The sequence below is a fragment of the Corylus avellana genome, chromosome ca8 (genome assembly GCF_901000735.1).
Source record: "Corylus avellana chromosome ca8, CavTom2PMs-1.0".
NCBI classification, from domain to species: Eukaryota; Viridiplantae; Streptophyta; class Magnoliopsida; order Fagales; family Betulaceae; genus Corylus; species Corylus avellana.
The window spans coordinates 19,616,552-19,643,216 of NC_081548.1; the positions used below are offsets into that span (position 1 = coordinate 19,616,552).

At 35.6% G+C, this 26,665-nt stretch overlaps 3 protein-coding genes and 4 non-coding genes across 7 annotated transcripts; 6 read left to right on the forward strand and 1 right to left on the reverse strand.

The window, feature by feature from the left end:
- The first annotated feature begins 1,738 nt into the window (after window positions 1-1,738).
- On the forward strand, window positions 1,739-4,494 carry LOC132190091 (cyclin-U4-1-like). Its single transcript, XM_059604974.1, has 2 exons — window positions 1,739-2,238; window positions 3,864-4,494. The coding sequence occupies exons 1-2, from the start codon at window positions 1,904-1,906 to the stop codon at window positions 4,132-4,134; spliced, it is 606 nt and encodes a 201-aa protein (XP_059460957.1). The 5' UTR covers window positions 1,739-1,903; the 3' UTR covers window positions 4,135-4,494.
- Window positions 4,495-8,699: 4,205 nt separating this feature from the next.
- Window positions 8,700-9,943, forward strand: LOC132191009 (probable inactive receptor kinase At5g58300). Its single transcript, XM_059606029.1, has 2 exons — window positions 8,700-8,828; window positions 9,329-9,943. The coding sequence occupies exons 1-2, from the start codon at window positions 8,700-8,702 to the stop codon at window positions 9,941-9,943; spliced, it is 744 nt and encodes a 247-aa protein (XP_059462012.1).
- A 579-nt stretch (window positions 9,944-10,522) lies between these two features.
- LOC132190545 (methylesterase 17-like) lies at window positions 10,523-15,209 on the reverse strand. Its single transcript, XM_059605568.1, has 4 exons — window positions 14,945-15,209; window positions 14,715-14,855; window positions 10,942-11,076; window positions 10,523-10,866 (listed from the first exon to the last, which is right to left on the reverse strand). The coding sequence occupies exons 1-4, from the start codon at window positions 15,197-15,199 to the stop codon at window positions 10,585-10,587; spliced, it is 813 nt and encodes a 270-aa protein (XP_059461551.1). The 5' UTR covers window positions 15,200-15,209; the 3' UTR covers window positions 10,523-10,584.
- A 6,009-nt stretch (window positions 15,210-21,218) lies between these two features.
- LOC132191169 (small nucleolar RNA Z107/R87) lies at window positions 21,219-21,322 on the forward strand. The gene has a single exon (XR_009441200.1). It is a non-coding gene; the product is annotated as a small nucleolar RNA Z107/R87 (small nucleolar RNA).
- Window positions 21,323-21,440: 118 nt separating this feature from the next.
- Window positions 21,441-21,542, forward strand: LOC132191195 (small nucleolar RNA R30/Z108). The gene has a single exon (XR_009441224.1). It is a non-coding gene; the product is annotated as a small nucleolar RNA R30/Z108 (small nucleolar RNA).
- Window positions 21,543-21,619: 77 nt separating this feature from the next.
- Window positions 21,620-21,707, forward strand: LOC132191179 (small nucleolar RNA snoR31). Its single transcript, XR_009441209.1, has one exon. It is a non-coding gene; the product is annotated as a small nucleolar RNA snoR31 (small nucleolar RNA).
- A 280-nt stretch (window positions 21,708-21,987) lies between these two features.
- On the forward strand, window positions 21,988-22,082 carry LOC132191168 (small nucleolar RNA snoR31/Z110/Z27). Its single transcript, XR_009441199.1, has one exon. It is a non-coding gene; the product is annotated as a small nucleolar RNA snoR31/Z110/Z27 (small nucleolar RNA).
- The last annotated feature ends 4,583 nt before the right edge of the window (window positions 22,083-26,665 follow it).

Consider the following 26,665-nt stretch of genomic DNA (forward strand, 5'->3'; position numbering starts at 1 on the left):
CCTAATTTGAGATTTAAAAATAAGACAAATGAGACATTTGGAATGAGAACTTGATCTTGTTGCATGCCGCCATACTCGCTCTATTTCGTGCCTTAAAAAAAGATTGAGATCTCTAGCAATATGCTATAAGTTGAGCAACGTATCGTGAGAAATCTCATATAAAACTCACTTATTTAAATAGATTTTGAATTATTAAGTCAGTTATTCTCATATGAGCTATCTCACATATGCTTTTTGGGTAAAAGATTGTTGGAAATTCTTATTCCGAAAGAAACACTTGTAATTATTCTAGTCGACACAAAATCGTATTTGACAATTTCAATATTTTTCTCCAATATATCACATAGTTTCTTATTTTAGAAGTCAAGTCATTACCACACTAACCTTCTCCAACTTTAGTGTCATTAGTAGCTTACCAATCTATTATTTAGGAAAAAATTTCTCATAATGAAAAAGAAAATAAAAAATGTCTATTGTCAAGCTATAAAGCATTTAATTAAAAAAAAAAAAAAACAATTACCCCAACTTAGGGTCGGTCCATTTTAGGTTTTTACAATTTAAAAACGCAATTAAACGTTAGGTAAAATCGTAATTTAACTTTTAAAATTATAAATTTTTTTAACATTTTCAAATCACAATAACATTTTAAAAATAAACTCTCAAATAATAGGTTTTTCGGTTTAAGTCAATATCCCATCCTAACTTTGTTTTAATTATGTGACAACCCCTTTTCTCCAACCCCACATGGCCACCCAATAAGAATGTTAAAAGGAAATGAATTACACCTTACTCAATATCGTTAACGTACGGCTGAGATCGCACCGATCAATGCCCGACTCCAACTTCTCTTCTGTAATCAATTGCTACATCCAGCTTGTACAAACTCATATCTTCCGTTAATAGTATCTTCTTCTTCTCTCTCATATATCTTTTTTTTTTTAAATGCATAATTAAATTAATTTAAATTGACTCAGTTTCTCTTCAAGGATCGCATCCCCTCACAACTACCAATTTCTCATATTGCTGCTTAAAAGATTTTAGAAAGTTTAGATATTTTTTCTTAAAAATAACCCATATATATAATAATAATTTTTTTTTTTTGACATAATTTACGAATCTATTTAATTAAATGAGTTGAATTAGAAGTGACACGTGTTTTTTAACATATAAGAAGCATATATTTTACATGTGAAATACACATGTTTTTTTTACTAGTAGAAACAGTTGGAATAAATTTTATTAAAAACTCACTTACATGTTATTAAAAAAAAAAAAAGAATACATGTTACTTTTATAGACTAGATTTAAGGAAATCCCTTCAATCCAGTTTGGAGGAAAATTTTGTCCTATTTTTTTTAAGCGTGTGCTTCTTTTTGGAGACGGGTTTGTAAGAATTACTTACAAACTGACTTGTAAAAAATTTGTGTTTGATTATGGTTAATTTATATAATCTCATTATACTCATATGCGACATAAGGGCTATTAATTTTTGACATCACTTGCAAAGTTAATATGAAGCCGACACAAAATTAGCCGAATGAAAGGTATGTCTGATCCACCTCTTGGTGGTGGTCCGGCCATGGGCCACCTTTAGGGATAGTTCAAAACTATCCCTAATTTTTTTTTAATTTTTTAATTTTATTTATTTATTTATTTTAATTTTTTTTTATATTTTAATAATTGACCTATATATATAACGAAGAAACCTAGAGACGCAGCTGGTTTTAGTAGTAGAGAATATAGTATAGTAATCCTGTAACGCACGTAATGCAGTACAAAAGGAATTGAAGTAAACGAGTTGTGTGGCATAACCATAAGACTTGGTGCAGTGGCTAAGAAATGACCAAATAACCAACCTCTACAGCGACACAACAGAAACTAAGGTGGTCGTCGGTCGACAACAATGGCAGAGCTTGAGAGCCCTGAGGTGATGTCCAAGGTCATAACCTTCCTGTCCTCTCTCCTCCAGCGCGTGGCAGAGTCCAACGACGTCACGTGCCAATTTGAGAAGCAGAAGATCTCCGTCTTCCACGGCCTCTCCAGGCCCACCATCTCCATCCAGGGCTACCTTGAGAGGATCTTCAAGTACGCCAATTGTAGCCCCTCTTGCTTCATCGTCGCCTACGTTTATCTCGACCGATTCACGCAGCGCCAGCCCTTGCTTCCCGTCAATTCTTTCAATGTTCATCGCTTGCTCATTACTAGCGTTTTGGTCTCTGCAAAGTTCATGGATGACATGTAAGTTCTCTTTAAATTCTCCTCCCTTCTTTCTTCCCGTATGATCTTTTACCTACTTTTGATTTCCATTGATTTTTTCTTTTCTTTTCTTTTTGGGGGTTTTCCTGGTGTATCAAATGGGACTAATTAGCGTTACTGGTCTCTTGATTATCCTTAAAAAAAAAAAACAGTTTTAATAGTCTCTCTCTTCCTCTGTTTCTTCTTCATCTTCTTCTTCTTCTATTTGCTTAAATTGGGATTCACCCATAAAAATGGAGTTCAAATTGGGTTTCTTTTTCTTTTCTCCGTTAAAATTTTATATTTGGTAAGATTGTCGCAAGTCATTTGCTGTTTCTGGGATTTCTAGCTAATGCTTTTTGATTTTTCTGCTCCAAATTCATGTAAATTTCCCTAGTAATTCCTTCGCTCCACCCCAACCCCACGCGCGCACACAGATTGAGAGAGATTGCGATCTCAGTAATTTAGTAATAATATCTTGATACAGAATATGTGTTCCATTACTTCACGGAATTGGTCTTTCTTTTTTTCCTTTTTTTTCTTTTTATTTTTCTTTTATTTTTTATTTTGGTTTTTACTTCCATAATATTTGTTTGGAAAAATGAATCTCATGCTGACGAAATACGGAGGAAAAATTCGAACAATAATCTCTAATTCGTTATATTTTAATAATATATAGTTAACTAACTTATTGAAAATTATAGGGACATAAATTTCTTGTGTTATGTATTCCTTAACATATAAAAAATACATGCTTTTGTAATAGTTTGTACTCCCTACATGCATTTTTAATAGTATATATATATATATCTTATGAATCTCAAAAGCCCATTGGTTTTTGGGCATGGCAATATGTACTAATAAGATTAAGATGAGCCAATTAGCCGCATGAGAATATTACACGAACTTTAAAGTTTACATATTTAATGTTTACTTATTTATTGACGTGAATTTTGGATGAGTTATATCGAGTTTTGAATCCGATAATAATAATAATAATCTTTTTTCTGTCTGATTAATGAGAAAGCTAGCATTTTACAAGCGTAAATTTGAGAGTTTACTTTAACATATTTCTCTGTGGAGCATTAATAGCACCACCGTTTGGAAACAACCACACACCAAGAGAAAGAAGACAGCCAAATGTGAAAACCTGTCTTTCACCAGACAGCCCACCTGAGACGTGGTCTTGCTGTCTCAGTGCATTAGGGACATCAGTGCATTAGGGACATACATCAGAATTCCAAAGTCTTGTTAAAATTGCAAGCAATGGGCATGACATTTAATAAAGAAGGCAATGACAGCCTATTCCAGGCCCATGCATTCTGTCGAAAAGCACACTGTCCTCTTTGGCTCTGTATGTGTATCATATTCATGTATGTATTTATGATACATAGCCATATAAAACAACTTACTTTTTAGCATATTTCACTTCAAGTGAATATAAATCAGGAAAATATTCTAAACCCCTCTTTTGTTTAATTATAATTTGATTAATTAAGAACTAAGTAAGTTTACAGAGACTTTAAATCTAAGACTTTTGTCCTTTTTTTCCTCAAATAAATAATAAAAAAACTTTGATTCTCAATTATTTATTTCTCATATTGTTTGTCTTTTCTTTCTTTGTTCAGGTATTACAACAATGCTTACTATGGTAAAGTTGGAGGAATCAGCACCACAGAAATGAACCTTCTTGAGGTGGACTTCTTATTTGGTTTGGGCTTCCAATTAAACGTGACACCCACAACCTTTTACACATACTGTTCCTACCTCCAAAGAGAAATGCTGCTCAAATCCCCTCCACATTTCCCGGAACTTCCTCTAAATTTGGCAAGACCTCTAAACTTCCATTGCTGCCTAAATGAAGATGATTCCACCCATCAGAAGCAACTAGCTGTTTAGGCACTTTTGCCTCTGATTTTATGTCGCTTAAACCTATAGGATTTCGGTAATACTTCGAACATGGGGATTGTGAGAAGGTACATTTGTTTGAAAAGAAACGTTATTTAGTACACTGTTATACGATTAGGATGACGTGACAATGAAGATCAGCATTTTAATTGCCACGTTATCTCAGTTTTATATAGCAGTCTACTAAATATCATTTTCAAGGAGTCAAACTTTCTCATTTGATTTCTCGGGCTCATTGGTACATGCTCTCATTGTATAGACTCAAGCTCGGTTTGCATGAGTTCCTACATATTCCCACTTGTACTTGATTATGTTTTAATAATATTGATTTGGATTTTCCGACTTGTTTAATTATTTGTTTATCAGAGATCAGAATGCTGGTCTTCCATAATTGACGGTATGTACAGGAGGATATTTTGCATTTACAGTCTGGCTAACATGATCGAGCCTTAGATTTTCTTGTGAATTTTCTGGTATATCGAACTGCACTGCTGGTGGCACTGCGACATCACTGGTGCCAACCAAGCAAAGGCTAGCTGTGGGCAATGGCGACAAACTGATCATAATTTATAAAGACAAAATAAATTTTAAAAAGTAAATGGATGACAACTGTTGTACGCATCAAAGGATTGACATAATAATCTCTTTTAAGAAAAATTAGAAGACAAGGAACTACCGCATTTCACATTGACAACTAATTCTCAAGCGATTAAAACATTGATTTTTCACTTCAAGATTGCATCAAGATTTTAAGGTAAAATTGCATTAAAAAAAAAAAAAAAAAGAAAGAAAGAAATGATATTGTTCTTTTGAGTGTTCTTTTCGTCCTACGTGAATATTATTTTCTAAAAAATAAAAATAAAATAAAATAAAATAAAAAAACTTAACTCACAAGCCCCTCATATATTTTTAGAAAACAATATTCACGTTGGATAAAGAAAACACCAACGTAACATTTCTCTTAAAAAAAATAAATGTTTACAAGATCTCCATAAACAATCATTATTTTATTTTTTATTTTTTTTCTATTCAGAATTGGGAAAAGGAAAGGGCTAACAACAAATAAACCAAAATTACAAAGGAGGGTCCTTTCCACTCGTAATCCTAAAAGAAAAAAGAAAAGGGGAATCATTGAGAATGTTTCTAAACACCGAGTGGGAAACAGCCTATTTAGCAATTGAGTGTGCCTGAAAATTGGTACATCTAGAGACCTTTGAAGCGGTCCAAAAGAAAAACGATGAGAGCTGGAGATGGCAGCCTTTAATGATAGGAGCACACAGCCAATCGATGAAAATGTGACCTTGATTGAGAGCCAAAATGGTAATGCGTTCATTACATAAATACAATTATTCTGAAATTCTAGTTTTTTTAATAAACTAGTATTAATTTTTTTTTAAAAAAAAAAAAAAAAGAAAAAAAGAAAGAATATACAAAGAGGGAGACCATCAGCAAAGACCCACAAGAAAGAAACACAACAAAAGCCAAACAGTAAAGTAGGCTTCTCTTTAGCTGTGAATGAGAATGACATTTCCATTCTGATGATGATATGTCAATTTAGGCTTCTCTTTCTTGCTTTGCCTTGTCAATTTAGATGTATTTATGCATATCAGTCGACATTGATTATCCTTATGTTTTAAGTGTTTTTTTCCGATGAAATTGCGATTCGTTGAATTTCAACTCGAAACATGTTATGGAGTGTTGTCTAGTTCCAATTAATTTCCTCGAGAATTTTCATAGTATTTGTAAAATGTGTATACTGAACTAAGTTGGATTGCTTTGTGTTTATAAGTTTCCATGTCTTTCGTTTTTTTAGTTCGTCCTTTATATTATGTGAAATAAAAGTTGTAACATTTGATGTTGCAAATCAAATTTTTTATGATTTTTTTCAAATTTTTGAAGAAAAGCTAAATTTTAATAACTCAATTGGAATGCTCTAAGCTGATGATTTGGCAGAATGGAAGACTATCAATGATTTGCAACACATTCATCGACGGTCTAGATTTACTTGTTGGGGTCCCAAATCACCAAAACTTAACCATTGACTTATCTAATGGTCTTTAGACCTGCAGGTTTCACCACTCGGAACAAGATCTGAAGAGTCACGATCAAGATCTTGAGAAGATTATGTTGGTTTTGAAAAATAAATAGCAGATGCACACCCGAAATTTGATGAGTTCCAAGTGGGTTGAGTTCATCAATTCGGGTCTTTCAGTCGGGTGGGACTAGCTAGTTAGAAACAATGTGGATTTGGCCAACTTGCAACCCAATCATAAATTCAGGAAAAAATAAATTGGGTTGAAAATCATTGGTACCCAAACATGCCATTAAAAAATTAAAAACTTGAAAGTTATAAAAGTATTGAACATTTTTAAAAAAATACGGTAGTATTCCCTCTTCAAATGATCTACCCATTGTCAACGTTATTTTTGGAGCTTCCTGCCACTTACACTCCAGACATCTTGGGATGACATGTATTTTCGTTGATTATATTGATGAAGGGACCATTTTTGTTTTTAATCCTAAGCGAGATGCTATTTACAATACGAATTGAAGTTGAGATGAGAAGTGGTGGAGCCACGTTAAAATATTTTTGCTGGAGGGGGCTAGCTCCTTGAAAGTGAATTAATATGTTCAAGAAACAACTTTAACCTGAAACCCAACTCGTCTATTTTACCAATTTGGTAATATGCTTTGCAAAATGATGTGATCATTCAACCGATAATTAGAAGTGAATGATCACATCATAATTTTGAAGATCACCAACAGGTACGTACAGCAAATACAACACAAAAATACGTTCAAATGGTAAAATTAACTTAACTTAATATTAAATTATTGATGGTTACTACTTAGAGCATCTCCAGCAGTATTAGGTAAAGTAGCTAATGAGAAAGTACAATTCTCTATTTTAACTGCTCATTTTTTCGTATACACTCCAACAGATTATCTATTCTATTCTCTATTTGATTAAAATATTATTTTTTTCGATTTTTTTTTTCTTAAACTCTCCTTCTCTCTCATGATTCTCCGCCACAATTCTCATGGAAGAGATTGAGATGAGATTTCAGCCGAACGGAGAATTCAATTTTTTTAAAAAAAAATTTGTTTTCTTAAACACACACTCTCTCTCTCCTCTCTTCTCATGGAAGAGAGAGGGGTTCAACCGAGCAGAGAAGACAATTTTGCAGAAAAGAGAGATGGAGGTTTCAACAAAAAAATTTTCACCAAAACGATGCCAGCGTTTTGAATCTAGAAAGTGAAACCCTAGAAAAATGATGAAGAGAAAGATCCTCATTTATTCAGAGAGCGTTGAGAGATAGAGAGAAGAGAGAGAAAAACATTAAAAAACTTGAACATTTTGCTACAGTGAATAGCTACTTTTTGCTATTCAATGTAGCAAAGTATGTAGTTTAGCTACTCTGGAGCTAATCTGCTGGACACAAAAAAATGCTCATAATAGCTAAATATAACTATTATGGGCATTTTAACTACTCTGCTGGAGATGCTCTTATATATATATATATATATATATATATATATATATATATATATAGGTATTTGGACTGCTAAATTCTCTTTTACCAAATATTGATGGTATCCAAACAACTGTTTGTTTTTTTTTAAAAAATAAATAAATAAATTTCTTTCTGCGGATGCCTAAATATTCAGATGGAGGTGTAGGATAAGACGAAATAAACCAGGTTATACACCTTGGGTGAAAGCAGTGGCGGAGCCATGTTAGCCTTTAGTACCCCCAAAGGTTTAAATATTATTTATTATTTTTTTTTTCAAAGGTTTAAAAAGAGAGCTGTGCAATCTTTGATAAATTTCTTTCCTAAAACATGTGTGGGATCTTTTAGACACTTACATCATCACTTGTTGTGGATAGCCTGCTTGTAGCATTTCATTATACAAAATATGATTTAGATTCGATACTTGATGATTTTGTACTTTTAAGAGACTGTAAAGTGCAATTCTAGACATTTATTTATTTTGTATTTGGCTTTATGATATAGTACCGGCATGTTACATTTCTAATATATCAATTTAAGCACATATTTATGAACTTTTATAAATATTTTTCTGTGATGCATATATTATATGAATTACCAAATTTTTAGGATGGAGAAAATTTTTAGTATGCCAAAAAATATTTTTAGGACGCCAAAAATATTTTTTGCGGCACCCCAATATGAGTTGCCTGGCTCCGCCACTAGGTGAAAGTGACTGCAATTTTATACTAAACAAATGAGAAATTTACAAAAATCTTATTGAGATCTCGAAATCTTAGTTGTTTCTTATTTTTATTCTTTAACTTCAACACTCTCCAATTGCAATGATATGAACATAATCATTAATTTTTTTCTTTTAATTTATAGACCCACTCTCAGCGCCCACTTTCGGTTGTGATTGGGTTGTGCAGGCTCATTTTAGTTTTTGTTTTCAAAAGCCCAATTAGCCATTGGAATTTTATTTCAAAATTCGAATGTGATTTGTTTAAGGCCTTTAGCAGGTTGAAGGAAGTTGTTGCCAAAAAGAGAGAGTTTGAGCAACAGATGGAGGGAGGTTCGGGCAGCACACAAATGTACGTTGTTCCACTCCGCGCTTATTACTATTCCAAGGATGAGAAGCTTTTGGTTTCCAACTACATGCCTGCTGGCAGCTTGTTTACACTGTTGCATGGTATACTTGTTAAATCCTATCATTTTATTACTCAGCTTTTTTTTTTTTTTTCTTTTTTTTTTTTTGCATTTCTTTTCCACAAAATGTAATAATATTAGCTTTCTGTGAAAATTATATGACCTCCTCCAACCAAGTGAAGTATAGCTACAAAATTCTGACACAAACTACATAAACAACTTGTGAAAGTCAAAGAAATATCGTATTTCTTCCCATCATTTTCATAGTGAAATTGAATTAAAGTAGTAGAGCAGCTTGGCTCAAGTGAGATTATCAATGCCCAACTAAATTGGGATAGATCACGCAATTAGATATTGATATGCAGACCCTATGCTTGTTTTGTTGTTATCTGCTTAGACTTGCACTTGCAGCTTCCAATTACTTACTTGGTTGAACACATGAAACGTTCAGTCAAATGTATGCTTTGTCTATCATCATTGGTAAAGAATAAAGATACTATATATTTTTGTCACACTCTAATGTTTCCACACATAAAACAAGAAACAGGGGTGAAGGAAGGACTCCCGTGGATTGGGATTCAAGAGTTAAGATATTCCTAGGAAGCGCTAGGGGAATTGCCCACATCCATTCTGAGAGTGGTGGTAAATGTAGCCATGGCAACATTAAGTCCTGCAATGTCCTACTCACTCAAGACCTCGATGGTTGCATCTCTGATGTTGGCTTGACTCCTCTAATGAACTTCCCTGCTACCATGTCCCGAACCACAGGATACTGTGTGCCGGAGGTGGTCGAGACACGGAAGTTCACTCAGAAAGCTGATGTTTATAGCTTTGGTGTGCTCCTCCACGAGATGCTGACAGGCAAAGTCCCATTCCAATATCCAGGACACCATGATGTGGTTGTTGATCTCCCAAGATGGGTCCGGTCTGTTGTCTGCGAGGAATGGACAACTGAGGTTTTTGATGTGGAGCTGCTGAGGCACCAACATGTTGAAAAGCAGATGGTGCAGATGCTTCAAATTTCACTTGCATGTGTGTCAAAGTCGCCTGACATGCGACCCAATATGGATGATGTTGCCAAGATGATAGAGGAAGTTCAGCAATCTGACGTGACCAACCGCCCATCTTCTGAATCCGAGTCTAATTTGCAAACCCCATGAAGGCTTCTAGTATTCTACTACATGGAGACTGTTTTGGTACTGATTATCTAGAGCTATTTTCATCTAATTTGTAAGGCAATATGGATATATGTTGTGGTAAGGCTTTCTACATGTTGTGCATTCATGTATGCACATTTTACCGTGAAATAATGTCCACTTCTAGTCTTGTTTTAAGATTCTTAGTATTACTTCCATCAGAACAATTTCACAATTAATTTAATTCTCAAATCTGAAAAGCAAGCTAGTAATTTGTAGCTGTATGTGTAGGCAATTTGGATGCCAACATAAACAATATGTGTAGGCTTGGCTGCTGCATATCAAGCTGTTGCCTTGGGAGTTGGATCTGAATAGCTAGTTGTTTTCATGAGTTTCAAACATCTAGTCCACTTTGCTTGGGCTCGTTTGAACATTAACCAAATATTAGAATCAGGTCGATATGCTTAACAAAAGCCCATCTTTACTGCATTGATCTGCATACACACTATGCCTTCCAGCTCAATTCTTAAATTTGCAAGTTGCAATCCGGCCATTGTTGTTTAAATTATTTAGATTCCAATATGATGTCAATAGAGTAAAAAAAAAAAAAAACACAAACTGCTTCACTAATTTGCCAATACCCCAATAAGAGGAAAAAAAAAAAATTATAGCTTTATACCGCAAGAAGTGACAGCCTTGAGCAGGAAGCCGAAGAGCAGAAATGGTGCGGAGAAGAAGGGGCTGTGATCACTATCCAAGACATAGATTTCAGATGGAGGCCATCTCTTGATCATCGCATCTTGTTGCTCCGGTTTGACCACTCGATCATGGGTGGTCTTAATGTAGATACGCCGCACCTTATCCACGTTATGATCGTCCACAAAACGGGCAGCCAGTAATGCTTTGATCGGTCCTGGCCTTAAAAGCATGCTAGCTAGTGTGGAATCCTAATTAATTGAAAAAACCCATGTCAGGAAATAAGAAAAAAAAAATGAAGCAAAATAAATGGGTGACAAAATGACCTCTCGAGGGCTCATATGGTAGATAATTTTGCGTTGGAATTCTTTCTTGATCAGGGCGCTTGTCGGAGCTTGATCAGGACCCGATCCGAATTGAAGCTCATATACATTGCCAAATTCAGATAAATCGGGTGCTCCCTGTTTGATATATAAAAAATAAAGGATTAATTACTTTTACTTTAAATTTCATGCTCCTTTTTTGAAATCAGTTTAATTAACTTTTGAATTTTGTCTCCTCTGAGTGACGAGCGAGCGGCTGACACCCATTCTCTGATTCTGCATTTCCACTAGGCTAGGGGCAGGCAAGGAAAAGAATAAAAAAGCTTAAATTAAGATGTGGTGGTCATCATCGGACGACATGGCATGAGATGAGGATCACCGAAGGGGGAACAGGAGGGATGGGCAAGCCATATATGCTGGCCAGACGAATAACCGGCTTAGAGCCCTCCTTTCTTTGGGCGGCCTGGAGTTGGGCAACCCTCTGCTGACCTTCTTCGACAGGATTTTTAGGATCTGTCAGCTTGGTCACCTTGACTTTCTTGAGCATCGGCTGCGCCGCTTCCTCGGGCTCATCAACAAGCCTCAAAGGAGTCTTCAAGGGCTCACCAACGGGACGTGCGCCTTTCTTCTTCATAGGCGCCCTCTTCACATCCCTCTTAATCGGTCTCAGAACCGATTGAACCCCATCTAAGCAGGGTCTTTCATGGCCTCGGTAGGAATTGGCCCCGCCACAGCCTCGAGCACCACGTATCTCGGTCTCTTCTTCCTACCTTGATAGACCCAGGGGAGTATAAATAATGTTTCAATCTGGCCGTAGTAACCAGAGTCTTGAATAAAGCGGCTCCCTCATGGTCTCGGGCCCAGGTTATGACCTTGTTCACCCGAGTGTTCTCCTCAAAAGACAGCACCGGCTCAAGATTAGCATCATCCACCAGAACACTGGTTTCCCGAGGAACCCTCGGACCTCCCACCACCTCCGAAAGGGCAAACTCCCATTGTCCCCAAGCAAAGAAGATTTTTTTCTTCCATGCTCGGTTGCTAGTCAAGGTCTTCTCAAACTTTATCAACTTCCCTCGCTGGGCTTGGAAGTTGTAAAGTGAGTTAGTGTTAGGATTTCTCGTGAACCGATATGCTGACAAAAATTTCCTGGCAGTGAGGGAATTCTCTTCCCCTAGAGCCATCGGCCATAAAACTACGTAGCCAAAGAAAATCCTCCAAGCATTAGGGACAATCTGGTGAGGAGCCACGTTTAGGCGGCTCAGGAGATCCCGAATGACCCTCGGGAAGGGTAGCCTGAGGCCTGAACGGAACATCTCCTCGTACAGGTAGACTTTGTGCTCCTTGGCACTCACTATGGCGCCTCTTCGTTTATCATCAAACCGAAGTATCACTGACTTTGGTATGTAGTAGTCTAGCCTGACTCGCCTCTCATCCTTCGAGGCCAAGGCAGACTTCCACATGGCAGGATAAGAGCCTCCGCCGTCTGAGTCAGAACCTCCTTCACCCATGAGAAATAAAAACTCGAGATACAACGACCGAGGAATGCAAGAGTAAAGGCTGCGAATCAGCAAATGAGTAACAGATAGATGAAGGTGATCAACTGCAGGTTCGATGAATGGCAGTAACAAATCCAAGTACTTGAGTACTGGACTGTCTGGATGAACAAAGGGTTCACAAGATGGAAGAGGAAGGGTTCAATTGACTGAAACACTGAAAAATACTACTCTCATAAAGAAGTAATAAGAAGAAAAGTCAGAATGGAAGCAAGCCAGTGGGGGGTTAGGAAAGTGGCAAAGCTTTCGCAAGCAACAATGCTGCTTCAGGATATCAAAGAACAGAAAATAAAAAGTGAGCAGAAACCCCTTTTTATAGTGAGCTCGAGAAGCTGAGGTGGTCTGAGAAGATGAAAAGGCATAGGCGCCTTGAAACCCTAGACGATGCCTCGAAAATGCGCGCATTAAATGCCGCAGCAGACGCGTCCTATCGCCTGCTAATGATGACGCGCAGAAGCCGAAAGGACAACCATACCGAGGCCGACATGTGAACGCGTACTCAGCCATTCAAATCGACGGGCAGATGAATCGACTGACCCTTGGGCATATCAAATGTCTCGGCAAAGAATTAGCGGGAAAAATCTCGCCAAAACCCGGGTCGGGAATTAGGGTTCCTCCTCAGAAGCCTTGGACATAAAGCAGTCCGGAGTCGGACATCGGAAGGTGGATCCATTCCTAAGGAACATAAAATTTCCATACCTTTTTGACTCGAGTTAGTAAGTCCTTAGGGGTGTTTTACACCTAATCCAGACCAGGAAGTTCGGGGGTAACTGTTGGGTCATGGATCTTCTTCCTTCAAGCCCAACGTGCCCTAAGCCCAAGATTCCGAAAATATACAGATCTGCCAAGCCCTCGGCCGGCTTAGCCCAAAGAGGTCTCAGGCTCCCAGTTCGAGATGCAACTTACGAGCCAAGATAGTCAAAGGCCGAGGAGCAAATTGGTCATTCTACCATGGAAATATAGTCATATTATCCAACACTTAGATCACCCTGATCTATCAGCTGATAGAGGTGACCGAGTCCTACTCGGACACCCTAACCTAGCATCGTACAAAAGCTATAATATTTATCCCTTGATCTTAGGCTACTAAGATCACGGAACAGCTAACAAACCTTATCCTTCTGTCAAATACTTGCACATCAGATATCAAGGGATAAGGTCCCTAAACGTGTGGGAGATTAAACTCCTCTCATGCCTATAAATACAAGTTACTTATCAATGTAAAGGTAATTGCAACTCTTGCTATCTCAGCTTTATTGTTGCTTACATCTTTTCTTCTCTCTCAAATCATTGACTTAGACATCGGAGTATCCCTGCCGGGAGACCATCGGAGACTTTAATCCTATTGTTTGTTCTTGTGTGAAAGGCCGACGCATCCTCGGGCATTATTGTGCATCCCGGAGATTGTGCCACATAACTCCTCGGAAAACTGTGCCCTAACAATTTTAATGCCTTATTACATGTTCAACACCACGGTTATGATCTTGACACGACTTATAAATTAGATACAAAATTAACGTAAAAATAATAAATTAAATGAATCAAATTAAAATTAACTCTATGGATGGATAGAAAGGGGTGAGGCAGGGGCGTTGGTATTTTGGAATCCCCTATATACGAGGTGCATGTGAGCCACGTGCCTATGGGAAAAGCATTCACATTTCACACCCTGGCCACCTTATGGAGTTTTCCTAATTGGTAAAAGGTGGTTAAGGCAACACAACCACTCATTTTTGTTTTCTTGTGGGGGGTGGGTAACGGAAATGATCCTCTCTATTTTAAAATCCCTTAATTTCTTTCATTTAGCACATTTTGAAGGGTATTGCATTTAATGCACTACCATTATTAAAAATTTTGGACAATACTACCCTTCAAAATATACTAAATGAAGAAAATAAAAGGATTTTGAAATGAAAATGATCTTTTTTTGGTGGGTAACAGCGTTACGCTTTTGGGGCAGAGTAGGTGGATAACGATATAGTGTAACTGTGTAACTGTGAATTCTGAATTGCCTCCACAACCACAACCAACTTGCTCTTAATTTAAAACTCTGCTCACCATCGCTACAACACTTAAAAAGAGTAAATTAACCAAAGCCTGAAGGCCTTAATTATTAGCAGCTTCATCATTTAAGTAGATGATATATATATATATATATATAGAAAAAGCCAAAGAGACAAAGATCGAGTGATATAATTAATGGGGAAAGATAAAAGACTTTACATCCTTGACGTCATCATCTGTCAAGCAACCCAATTTTAGCATCGTTGCTGCAACATACACTGCTAGCCGAATTTTGTTTGAAAACTTATGACTCGCCTGAGTTACACTCAGTCCTCCGGCACTATGCCCCACTAATATTACCTGACTTGTAAAACAATCAAAAACATCCATCAATATTAGAGATTGTGAATTAAAAAAAAAAAAAAAAAACGATCGAGAAAGACAAGCACCTGTTCATTGTCGGGCAAATTGGACATGAAGTCCATGAGCGGCTTATTGTAATCATCAAAAGAAACAAGGCAAGTGGGATCGGTTTGGTCAATTCCGGAGCCTTTGAGGTCAATACATGACACCCTGTAGCCGGAATTCTCCATGAGACACCGGATTTTGTACCAGCACCAACCTCCCCCACCTATACCATGCACCAGCACAAAGTGTGGCTTCACCATCTCCCTCTCCGTCATACCACCCTCATCATCACCCATGGCGTCCTCGACGGATCTTAATTTGCCCGCCCAATATCCTTCAATCTTACTCGTCTCTACAATTTCTTCTCGGTTGTTGACGTTTTATAATGGAGTTTGGGATACATAGTCATACGGAGCCATCATATATATATATATGTGCTTTTTTTTTTTTTCTTTTTTTTAAATCTTCTAATTAATCCATTTTTCCATTAGTTTTTCCGAGTTTTGTCAACATGGGCTCGGGTCCATCGTAAGAAATTTTTTAGTCTAATTTCATGATCGAGTTTCATAAGATGTACTGGCATGGTATCATCGTACCAGCTGGATTTTATCGAGTGGATGACGTGGCACGTAATTGCATCACCTGCTTTCCCACTCGTAGTATCTAAGACGTGTAGTATTGGTCTTTGACAAAAATATTTCTTCAAATTATGGTTAATTAATTGAATTTACCAAGTTGACTTTGATTTTTTAATAGAATTATTAAAATAATTATTTACTTTTTGTTGTAATATTTATTACAAACATTCATTTTTCAGTTCTTTAAAAATGCTTTATCATTTGATAATATATTCACGAGTTTTTATGAGAAATAAAAATCATCTTTAATCATTTTGAATTATAACCGTTTGTATTTATGACTTGGTTTTTTTTTTTTTGAAACATATCATATTCATTAATTGATAAAAGTTGCGAGCCTAAAGCTCTTACAAACAAAGTAAAAAGCTCTGAAGTAAATCATAGCCGAATTTAAAGATACAGTCATCAACAACAGACCAAATCAACCAAAACACAGCATCCGCTAACCTATGACTATATATCAGGTTTAAAACTCAAATCTGCATCAAACAGACACCATCTAATGCATAGGTAGCGCTTATTCCTCGGCCTTGAGAGCAAAACCCCCAAGCCGATACTCATCCTCCTCGACTAGAAAGCCATGATAAAGTTCACATCCACAACCCAAGGGTTTGGACCAGTAATAACGGGCAGCAACCGGGCGCAACAAAGTAGGAGGACAGAGCCTTATTACAAGCATAAATAAAACTATACAGGGAAATAAATGGAACAATAAAACTAATGCAGAAAAAGAAATTACAGCAAAGAAAACCAAATACAAGGGAACTCAAAGGAAATACAAAACGGAAAAACAACAATACAGGAAAATAAACGCGAAAAACACTCAAAGCGGGTCACGGGTCACGGCAGCTAGAGGAGGCCGATCGCAAGCTGGCCGGAAACCGCCGCGGAAGGTGGCACAAAAAGCTTGGCGTAGGAGGGGTGCGTGAAAAGACCCGACAGCGAGCGGTGAGCAGCGAAGCTGGAGCGGAGGAGATCGGCGGCACACACAATAAACAGGGAGGGGGAGAGTTTGAGTGAAGACCCCCAAAAGCAGTATCCACTGAAAGAGAACACAAGCACAACAGAACAGAAAATACCAAAGACAGAAACAAGCCTAAAACAAAATCCGAGAAGCAAAGAAGGGAAGAGGGATGCAGGCAACGGGCATCCCTCCTCCCCTGAGGCGGCGGAGCTCTGGAGGAGGACTTAGGGTTTCACAAGGCTTAGGGTTTCTCTCGGTTATGAGATATAACTTTTATGACCGTTTGTATTTATTACTTGGTTATGAGTTATTAAATAAAAATTAGTTTTAATTGATTTTTACCGTTTTAACTATTAGTCTTTAACAAGTTTTGTTGTAATTTGACCATTTAATCATTAACCCATTAATTTCCTTACTGTTTTATAACCATTTGGAGTTAATATATTTTATTGCATTTTATAACAAGTTTTATGCTTTGGAGTTTTTTAACGTTTTGACGGTTGAGTCATTAGACTTCCTTTATAACATACTTCCCGGCACTTGTATATATATATATATATACTAATACATTGAAGGTAAGAAAATATATGAGAGATAGAAGAAAAAATCACTTATTTTCTATCTAAGGCTAAGGTCGTATAGTGTGTTGCAAAACACTTATTTCATGGCATATGCTATATTATTGGTTTTTCTACAAATATTATTCTGAAGTCCCTCATCAACTTTGACAATTGGGTTGTTCTATTACTCTTCGTTATTTGAAAATGCGTCCTTAACGAAGATAGATGTTATAGTCTAATCTTGGGAGGTTGCGTGTCAAAGGATCCGATCGTACCGAGTTATACACTCCGAGAGGCACGAATCAACTTTTAAGAACAACGCACTTGCGTGATTCTATAGCATATTGTGAGATCGTTATATACTCTACTTTTCATCTCTTTAATTTTATTTATTTTATTGTTAATTTCATATTGTAATTATTTTATATCAATAAGAATTTGTGCACCATCTAGATTATTTCCAACACTTTTAGCATGCTTAAGAATACACTTCACAACTTTATAAAGAATTCTCTAAATTTGGAAGATATTTATGTCCATAAGTAAGTTATTGAACATCTTACGGAAGAGATCTTTAGAAATGTATTTCATTTTATCCTATAAACTAGTGGGACTTTAAAAAACATTTGTCCGGTATTGTACTGATCAATTATATTTCCTTATTTTAAGTTTTTTTTTTTTTTTTTTTTTAATGTATTAATTTGTTTATTCACGTATGGGCCGGCCGGAGGCCAACAATAACAACATACTTTTTTTGTTTATTCTTGCAGGTTAATTATTTTTAATTTAATATATCGATTTGATGAACAAACGTAATGGTTTCCTTATCACTTCCTTGTCCCCGTTGGCCACAAAATGCCACTAAATACGTAATCTCCGCCCAACCAATGGGAAAAGAGACAAGGAGGAAAAAAAAAATAAATCTAATAATATTCAACCCCTGACCAAATCAACACTAATTTTCAATCAATATCTTATCTTATATTCCCCTATACATTCTCAAAGGATTGAAGCACAACAACTTGAAACCCACTACAATATGGTTTCAAGATTTCTTTAGAGAAGTTGATCTTCCACTATATATATACCCTATACATTCTCAAAGGATTGAAGCACAACAACTTGAAACCCACTACAATATGGTTTCAAGATTTCTTTAGAGAAGTTGATCTTCCACTATATATATCCCCTATACATTCTCAAAGGATTGAAGCACAACAACTTGAAACCCACTACAATATGGTTTCAAGATTTCTTTAGAGAAGTTGATCTTCCACTATATATATAGTGGATATATAGTGGAAGATCAACTTCTCTAAAGAAATCTTGAAACCATATTGTAGTGGGTTTCAAGTTGTTGTGCTTCAATCCTTTGAGAATGTATAGGGGAATATAAGATAAGATATTGATTGAAAATTTATGTTGCCATAAACTAAGGGGCTTTCATGTAGGCAGCACGAAGTCGAAGATTAACAAAGAGTTGAATGGAAGCCTCCATTGATTACAAGTCAAAGAAAAAAAAGCCAGTAGCCCCTAATTAGATAATCATTTAAGCGGCTGGCATTTGATATAAAAAGCAAACAGGAGCATCAGAAAAAAAAGGAAGTCGTTATCATCATTAAAAGAATGGTCCCCCAACTGAGAAGTTGATTTAACTACCAAAAACCAAGAGCCTAAAACAGGGAGAAAAGTGATCTGCTCTCCTTTTAGCCCTCAAATATTTCCTTAATCATCCATTAATAATTTAGTTCTGGTTCTGGAAATGCAACCTTATTGACAATTTCATGGTTCATAACATTTTGTACACCATTACCTGCTATAAAATTTAATCTAGACCATTACTTAATAAAAAAAATATATAAAAAATTTCATTTTCCTCTGCTTACAACAAACAGAAACAGAGCATTCATCGTGTCAACTGTCAAACAATAAAAAATAAAAATAAAAACAGAACATTCCCTAGAACCAAACAGAGCCTTCATCAATCAACCATGGCCAACCTTTCAAAAGAAATTCTCCAAGAAGAAATAGTCAATAGTCTAACCACTTATAGTGACTACAAACGTGCCAGAGAGGTCTGTAAACATTGGAGGTCCTCCCTTGAAAATATCCCACCTCGCCTCCTTCCACAGGGATGATGATATTGACCTCACAGTTTCTAGAGTAACCACTAATATATATATATATTGTTCGAAGTGAAATTAAGGGAAAAATAAAATAAAATAAAATAAAAACCCACAAACTAACCGCCGTTTGCTATAGAGCTCCATAATGTTCAAAATATATTAAAGTAACCCATCAAACTATAAAAGTGTGTCAAAAATGCAATATCTTTTTTTTATATTTCTATAACACCCCCTATTTTTTTAATGAATAAAAAATTAGTTACTATAATTGGCTTAAATTACAAATCGCTCGTGCGGTATAAAAAATATTGATAAATGCAAAATCAAACCCTTTTTTCAATTTTCAATTTTTTTTTATTTTGAAAATTTAATTTTTTAGCTTTATTTTATTAAATTTTTATTTTATTTTTTTAAAAAAATGAGGGTATTATAGGAATATAAAAAAGATGTGACTTTTTTTGATACACTTTGGTAGTTTGATGTGCTTCTTTAGTACCTTTTAAACATAGTAAAACTCTTTAAAAAACAGCTATTAATTTAAGGGGCTTTTTTATATTTAACATAGTAAAAAACCATGCTTATACATGGTTTTAAGACGTACTCAGTACGGGTGGTAATGGAGGGGATCTATGGCAGATCCAAGTGCTTTTTGGCACCATTTCCATTTTTCCGAAGGTGGACAAAATGTTTGGAAGAGTACAATTAATATTTCTAATGCATGATTCATTTCTAATGCATGATTCAGATCCAAGTGATCCTCTTTTTCTCCTCTTAAAGGTCACTTTCAAAAATTTTATTGGATCAAAATTTAAGTATAATTCATTTAAAATTTAATGGTAATTTTAAAAGCCACATCAATTTTAGGAGGATAAAAAGATGGTGTCTACCATTACTCATTTATTATTATTTTTTTATTTAAATTTTTATAAAAAAGTTAGGGGTATAAACGTCATAATTGAATTTTTAAGGTTTAAAATCTGATGGACGGGTTCAAATTGATTGCAATTAAAAGTTTATGGGTCCAAATTGAGAGATTTTGAAGTTTGGAGGAGTTTTTCAAATCATTTAGTAATTCAAGGGTCTAAAATGAAGTACCAAAAAAAATAGGGAAAACTTCAGAAAACCCCCCTGAACTTCCAGCAAATTTGAAAAATCCCCCATGAATTTTCAAAACTCTCATTTAGGCCCCCTGAACTTTGGTTTTCTCTCACTTTGGACCCTTTTAACATTAAACTACGTCGTTTTGGGCTAGGTAGGTGTTGTAATTTTAGGACACAAAACGACGTAGTTTAATGTTAAAAGGGTCCAAAGTGAGAGAAAACCAAAGTTCAAATAGCCTAAATGAGAGTTTTGGAAATTCATGAGAGAATTTTCAAATTAGCTGAAAGTTCAGTGGGACTTTCTGAAATTTCCCAAAAAAAATAAATGTTTAAAAGATCTCCATCAACAATCGTTATATTTGACTTGATTTGACACCCATATCATATTTTATTGGACCCATAGCCCCAAAAGGAAATTCGGGTCGAATTTGTGCTTCAACCCATAAGTCATCTTCTCCATATGGGCTCAAGAGGCCCAAACATTTTTCTTTCAACAATCAGCCAACACTTGCAATACAAGACTCGTGACGGCCCAACTACAAAGACGCCATTATCCTTTGTTGAAGGGTTTTCTCATTATCTGTAAAAAGCTTTTACAAAATGCTCGGCCCGGTACTCTTGCTTTCAATGGATCAATATTCGGCCCGAATAATACAATTACTAATTAGGGCGGTACGAAGATTACTTACCCGTGCGGCCCGTATCCCCCACAAACCCTAATTCTACCCCCTATAAATTCAGAGTCTGTATCCTCTTGTCAACCACAAGCATTCGCACAATTCATCGTCGTCTAGGGTTTCTTTCCGTTCCCATTTCTCTCATTGGGTTTTGTAAATTCTGCTTCTTGGTTTTTTGTTCTATGTTTTGTTGTGAATTCTTTTTGTGTGTGTTCTTGCCTTTTGGGTTTATGGAGCAGACGAGGAGAGAGATCGCGGTGATGACTCTAAGAAATTCAAGCTCAACAGACCGGAATGCAGGCTTCTCTTTCTAGAGAACTTTGCGTGTCGACAACCCCGCTGAACTGAGCGATCTCTCACTCACACTCTATAAATGGCCAATTTTTGTTTAATAATGGCGTCCTGCATTTTCTCGGCAACCAAACTGAGCATTTTGTGTCCTTTTGTTTTAAGTTTATGTTGTGGGAAATTTGAAGGTTACGATGACGATTCTTAGCTCCCTCTTCTGAATTTGAAGTTTGAAGAGAGATGGCTGGCAGAATCGAACCTATAACTTTAAGCCACCACTGAGTAATCTATTTTCCCACTTCAAATATTCTTTGAGTTTGAGTTTATTAGGGTTTTGATTTTTATCTATTTACTAATTAATTGTAGATTGGGATGAAGCACAATAATATAATCCAACACTTGATCTGAGACATTGTCGAGTGATGCTAAAATATACTGCTTCTGAATCTGCTTATATATTTTTTTCTGGTTTTCGTTTCAATATCTTTGCCTTCTTCATTCAATTTCCGCTCTGCCTTATGCAGTTACAAGTGTTTTGCATGCTAATTAATAAATCATGTGATAACTTCATACAAAGATTGGGCCTTTACCCAGCATCTGTGCATCTGTTGCGCACACAAATTTGCACAAAGATAATACCCCACTTCATATCATTTGAATTAATTTGGATATTGATTGATCCTGATTGTTGCAAATGTTTCTTTATGTTGAAATCTATGTCTAGTATTTGAATCATCATGTGATGAATTTGGAAAATCTTAGGACACCTTCCTACACAGCGTTCTTTAGCTGTGAATGAGAATGACATTTCCATTCTGATGATGTTATTACAATTTATGTAAAATCTAAGTTGGCTTGCTTTGCCTCATCTATTTAGATGTATTTAAGAATATTGGACGACATTGAAATGGATTGCTTGTATTTGTAAGTGAATATGTTTTGTGTGGATATATATTTTTGTGTTTCTTTTTAATTGTGTGTAAAATTGTTAATATGGAGTAAAAAAATGTTTGGATAGTTTAGAATTTAGAAAACAAAAATGAAAAATATGTTTTGAAAAGTGAATTAAATTGAATATGATGCTCAGTTCATGCTGATACTAATAGTAGTAAAGGCAGAGGTAGATTGGAAGAAAATCGCATGATTTGCAATACAGTTAACTTTTTCATCGACTGTCAAGATTTACTTATTATTGAGGTCCCAAATCACAAAAAAACCAAACCCTTGACTTATCTAAGGGTCTGTGGAGCAGGTTTCACCAGTCACCACTGGGAACAAAACATAATAACACGCTCGATCATGTCCTTGAGAAGATCGTGTTGGTTTTGAAAACGATTTGCAGAATGCAGATGCACCTTCAGAAGATTGTGTTGGTTTTCTAAACAAATTGCCGATGCACCCCCTGATATTCGATGTGTTCACGCGGGTTGAATTCCTTAATTCGGGTCTTTGGATCTGGTTGGATGAGTTCGAAACAAAGTGGATTTGGCCAACATGCAACCCAAACATGAATTCAAGAAAAATAAAATTGGGTTGAAAATCATTGCTATTTGGTACGTAGTATGCCCTCTTCGTTCTTCAAAACCAAAATCTAAAACTTATAAAACATTAAAACAAATATAAAGAAGGAAGTATGACCTCTTTAAAGAGTAAATTCCTCTTTAGAGTTTTTCAATATTACTTTTAAAATTATAAATAGATTAAAATTGATTTAAAATTGAAAAACAATGATCTCAATTTTAACGGTGAATTTAAGAGTCAGTTGAAAGACATAACTTTAAATTGTCACCCCATTTGTTAATGTTTTTTACAAACTATCAATTGTGTGTAATTTTCTAAATTATCAAAAAAAATGTTGTCTTCCGAGCTAGTAGAAAGACAAAGGACTTAAAAAAAAAAAAATTTCAATAAAAAAAAAGCATCTTCATTATTTTGAAAAGAAAAAAAGAAATAAAACAAGGATTTTTTTTTTTTTTTTAATTTCTAGGTGTCTTAGATTTGTTTAATTAATTTTAAGAATTTTTTTAATTTTATGAAGGTATTTTTTGTTATTGGAGGTGAACATTGACATTTTTAATAGTTTAAGGTAGACATTGACATAATTGATAGTTTATGAGGAAATTGACAATGAAATAGTAGTTCAAGAGAAGTTAAGAGTATTTCCCAAAAAAAAATTGTCCACCCTCAATGGCTTTGGGGTGGTTTGTCCACCTCAAAATAGTCTGCCACTTCCATTTGACTTGGAAAAGAATCCTCTCCATTTCAAAGGAAATTGAGAGGAGCCGGTCCTCCTTGTAACAAGGGTAGAATGGTTCAAAAAAATGAAATGACCATTTTATTCTTGTAAAATAAGGGAGCGACTCATCTCCATTTCCTTTGAAATAGAGAGGATTGGGGTCCATTTGACTTGGGGTGATTTCGACCACCTTCTATAGATTACAGTCGGTTTGGGAGTGGTGGCTTCAACCACCTCATTGCCAAAATGGGTGTAGCTGCCTCATTTAATCCAAAGTGGTGTCTTTCAAGTTTTTTTTTTTTTTTTTTTTAATTTTTAAATTTTTTTTTTTGTTAGTTTTATGGATGAAGGGACCATTTTTAGTTTTTATTCTTAAGCGAGGTACTATCAACAATCCGAATTGAAATTGAGGTAAGCAAAAATAAATTCATTAAACCATATGTACTAAAAAAATGTTTAACTCTAAGCTATTCATCTAGAGTAATTCTATTTATTCCTTCCTATCTTTCAAAGTTGATATGGCGTGGTTCTCTCAATTAAATAATCAATGTTCATGCATCAAATGTTATGGGGGACCACTCGCTTTGGGGGCTCTGAGATGTACAATTTTCAATCATTAGAGAATACAATAATTCTTCTCTACTTTCATACGGCACGCTCTGAAATTTTTTCGTAAAATACACAATTTAGATGTCAATGAATACTCGAATTTCAAGTCTTAGACTCACCTGATATGCATTTTTTTATAACAGGAGTATCCGGGTCTTTGCCCCAACTATATTCATGGGACATTGTGCGGTGCATCCACCACCGCATGGATGGGTAAAGCTTAAATTTTCGGTCATGGTTGTAGCCCCATGAAATCATTTACAGGTCGAACCTTATACCAGACTTGATGCTTCGTCACAATGACTAACAATTCGAGCCAACCCCTTTGGGGTTACCTAGTATGCATTCTTGTGGGTGAGATTGTGCATTTTTGTTCAAGGCCACATGGCCCACATCTAATATACAGTTATGGTGGCTCTGAAAGTCACAAGGGAGGGGGCACAATTGGTTGGGTGTAGGGAGAGAGCTAAGGATGAGAGAGGAATGAGCTGAGGCCAGAGGTCAGGGCCCAGGCCCATTTTCCCAAAAAAAAAAAAAAAAAAATGCAGCCTGCAGCCCGCAATATTAAACAAACAACGCCAAGATTCATCAACTCTCTTTCTCACCATTATTTTAGATCTTTACTCCTTTTTTATTTTAGATTTACTGAGAAATTGAAGGGATAGGTAAAGAATGAAACAATTGAGACTTCATTAGGTTTTTTTGTGAAAAAACTAATAATTAATTAAAAATATTTCTGATTCTTTTTATATAAATAAAAACTTTAAACTTATTCTTTTATATAAATGCATCTACTGTTTAAGCCTGCATTATTCATCAATTGGGTCCAATCAGTCTGACTGGAAGAACAGAAGTTTGAGATATTCAATACCAAAAGCAAAAGTAATTGATATTAGTGCACGTGGGTTAGGCCAGATATGTGATGGGATTGGGATCCAATTGAAGCGGGCCCAAAGTGGCTTGGACTATATTTATATTATATATATATTATGTGCAGATGAGGTCTGAAAATGGATGAAACGCGGATTTGCCCATTCCCACCATGTGGAGCTGGGCCCAACATGCCCAGGCTTCGCCTACACATTGTGTCCTTGATTCCATACACCTCCAACGTGAAGGGCTACGCCCTTATCCTTTCGATTGCGTTGTGCAGATTAACAGTGCAATTTTTAATTAAATTGAATGAAATGTACCGATTGGGAGTGGGTTTTTAAAAAATTATAATTTTAAAATGTAGAAGAATTTGTGTTTTCAAATCACAGGCAAATGGAGTAGGTTTTTAAACGACGCACTACAATTTTACCAAATGCTTGACTGCGTTTTTAAAAATCGTTTTTTCAAATCACACGTTTTAAGATTGTTATTTTTAAATCACACTTTTTGAAATCACAATCCTAAACAGACTCATCTAATTTTTCCCTAACTAGCTAGTTGAACCGGAGAAAAGCGGGTGTTTTTTTTTTTTTGGGTATTGAAAATCAGCAACATGAACAACAGGGAAAGAAAAAAAAAATGCAGCTAAAATGAGCTCAAGATGTGGTCCAATAAACCACATTATGCGTGTAGAAGTTTAGAGAGGAATAGAGATGGTATCCGAGATAATGTCACAATTTTCCAATTTTGAACTAAAGAAAGCTGCTGGAGGGCCATAAGCCATTCTTTGTATACCGCTGGCGAGGTGAAATTATATATATATATATATATATATATAGATGTGTGTGTGGGTGCGCCGTGCGCGCGCGCACGCACATGCGTGTTTATAGAGCTTATATTGCAATAATTAAAAGAATAATTCAATAATTTTTTTATGTCTTTAAGGGATAATTTAATCAACTAGAATTTACGCATCATAAAGCGGAGGTTACTAATTCAAATTCTCCCATTTTCTTGCCTTGTGCAAACATGTAAAAAAAAAAAAAAAAAAAATCCCTCCATAGGTCCTTATAGACATGAGAGGACTATCTCTCATCCCTTTAATCCATGTCAATCTCTTCATTAAGTAAGTTTTAATTCCCCCCCTCCCCCTCCCTCCCAAGGTATTTATGAAGGTACATATTTTGTGGGTTGACAAGATTAAAGGCTGATCGAGTAATTGGAATGCAAATTTTAGTGAAAAATAAGAACATTAAAAACAACTCAAAACACAAAACGTCACAAACTATTTTTACTTTTATTTTATATCACAACCAAAAAGTAAAACATACCCTCTAATTAAAAAGTTTTACCAAACATACACTAATTTTATTAATGTGAAGTGAACCACAGAAACAAGTGAAAGACAATAGTGAGTAAAAAAATGTTTTCTAGAAAGGTAAATAAAATCATGGTCCTAAATAAAAGCTAATTAAGTGACATAAAATGATCCATCTAATAGACTGATCATCCAGATAATCTACCGTATAATTAGTTGTGATTAAGGCATATTGAGATGACCTAATTGAATTGAGTTTTAGGAAACTCTTATGAATGGATTTTATTTACCCAATAATGAAAACGGTGAAACCACGATGTCGCATTCAACAAACAAGTATTGGATTTGTGGTCCGAATGGGTGCCCTGCCCCT